This window comes from Mizuhopecten yessoensis, unplaced genomic scaffold, assembly GCF_002113885.1.
Source record: "Mizuhopecten yessoensis strain PY_sf001 unplaced genomic scaffold, ASM211388v2 scaffold700081, whole genome shotgun sequence".
In the NCBI taxonomy this organism is placed as follows: Eukaryota; Metazoa; Mollusca; class Bivalvia; order Pectinida; family Pectinidae; genus Mizuhopecten; species Mizuhopecten yessoensis.
Window position 1 is genome coordinate 1 of NW_018471958.1, and position 727 is coordinate 727.

At 39.9% G+C, this 727-nt stretch overlaps 1 protein-coding gene across 1 annotated transcript; it reads right to left on the bottom strand.

Moving 5' to 3' along the window:
- Positions 1-44: 44 nt before the first annotated feature.
- Positions 45-627, bottom strand: LOC110440721 (acyl-CoA dehydrogenase family member 9, mitochondrial-like; the record flags this gene model as incomplete). Its single annotated transcript, XM_021483873.1, has 2 exons — positions 270-627; positions 45-176 (listed from the first exon to the last, which is right to left on the bottom strand). Coding segments are annotated over exons 1-2 (237 nt in total), but the record flags the coding sequence as incomplete, so codon positions are not given.
- Positions 628-727: the final 100 nt, after the last annotated feature.

The following is a 727-nucleotide window of genomic DNA, read 5'->3' on the forward strand; positions in this document are numbered from 1 at the left end:
GATCATTCCTAGACCGATTTTCAGTTAGATCGGCCTATTAGAACTACCTCAAATATCATCAAAATTCGTCCATCCCGAAGATATCGCTCATACGGATAATCCTTCATGTATCCAAGGCCCCCGAGGATTTGTAAGCACTCGTTCACACAGACCCAGCATCCCTCAGAGCTGAAAATCTACAACACAAAACATCTTTTAGAGAATACACATCCAGTAATTCTACAGCTTTGTGAAGTCAAGTTACTATTATGAGCAGAATGCATGCTTACCTTGACCATGGCAGCCTCCAGAGAGCAGTCAGGTTGTTGATATTGGTCAATGATGCCGGCCGTCCAGTAGGCCATACTTTCCATGGCATACGTTGTTACAGCCATCTTGGCAAATTTTTCCTGAAGGGATTCATAGAAACATCTTAATAGGAGGTCTCAGTCCACAGAAATATCCTGAAGGGATTCATAGAAACATCTTAATAGGAGGTCTCATTCCACAGAAATATCCTGAAGGGATTCATAGAAACATCTTAATAGGTCTCATTCCACAGAAATATATCAGCTAAGAATTTACACAATTTCATATTCAATACTGCTCGTCTTCAAAAGCATGAAAGAAATTTCTATCTACATGTCAATATTACTGGGTACCTATTTTGCCATCGACTGTATGGTTGTTTAATTTCTCGGGGCTAATATTTTGCCGTCTACTATATGGTTGTTTAATTTCTCGGGGC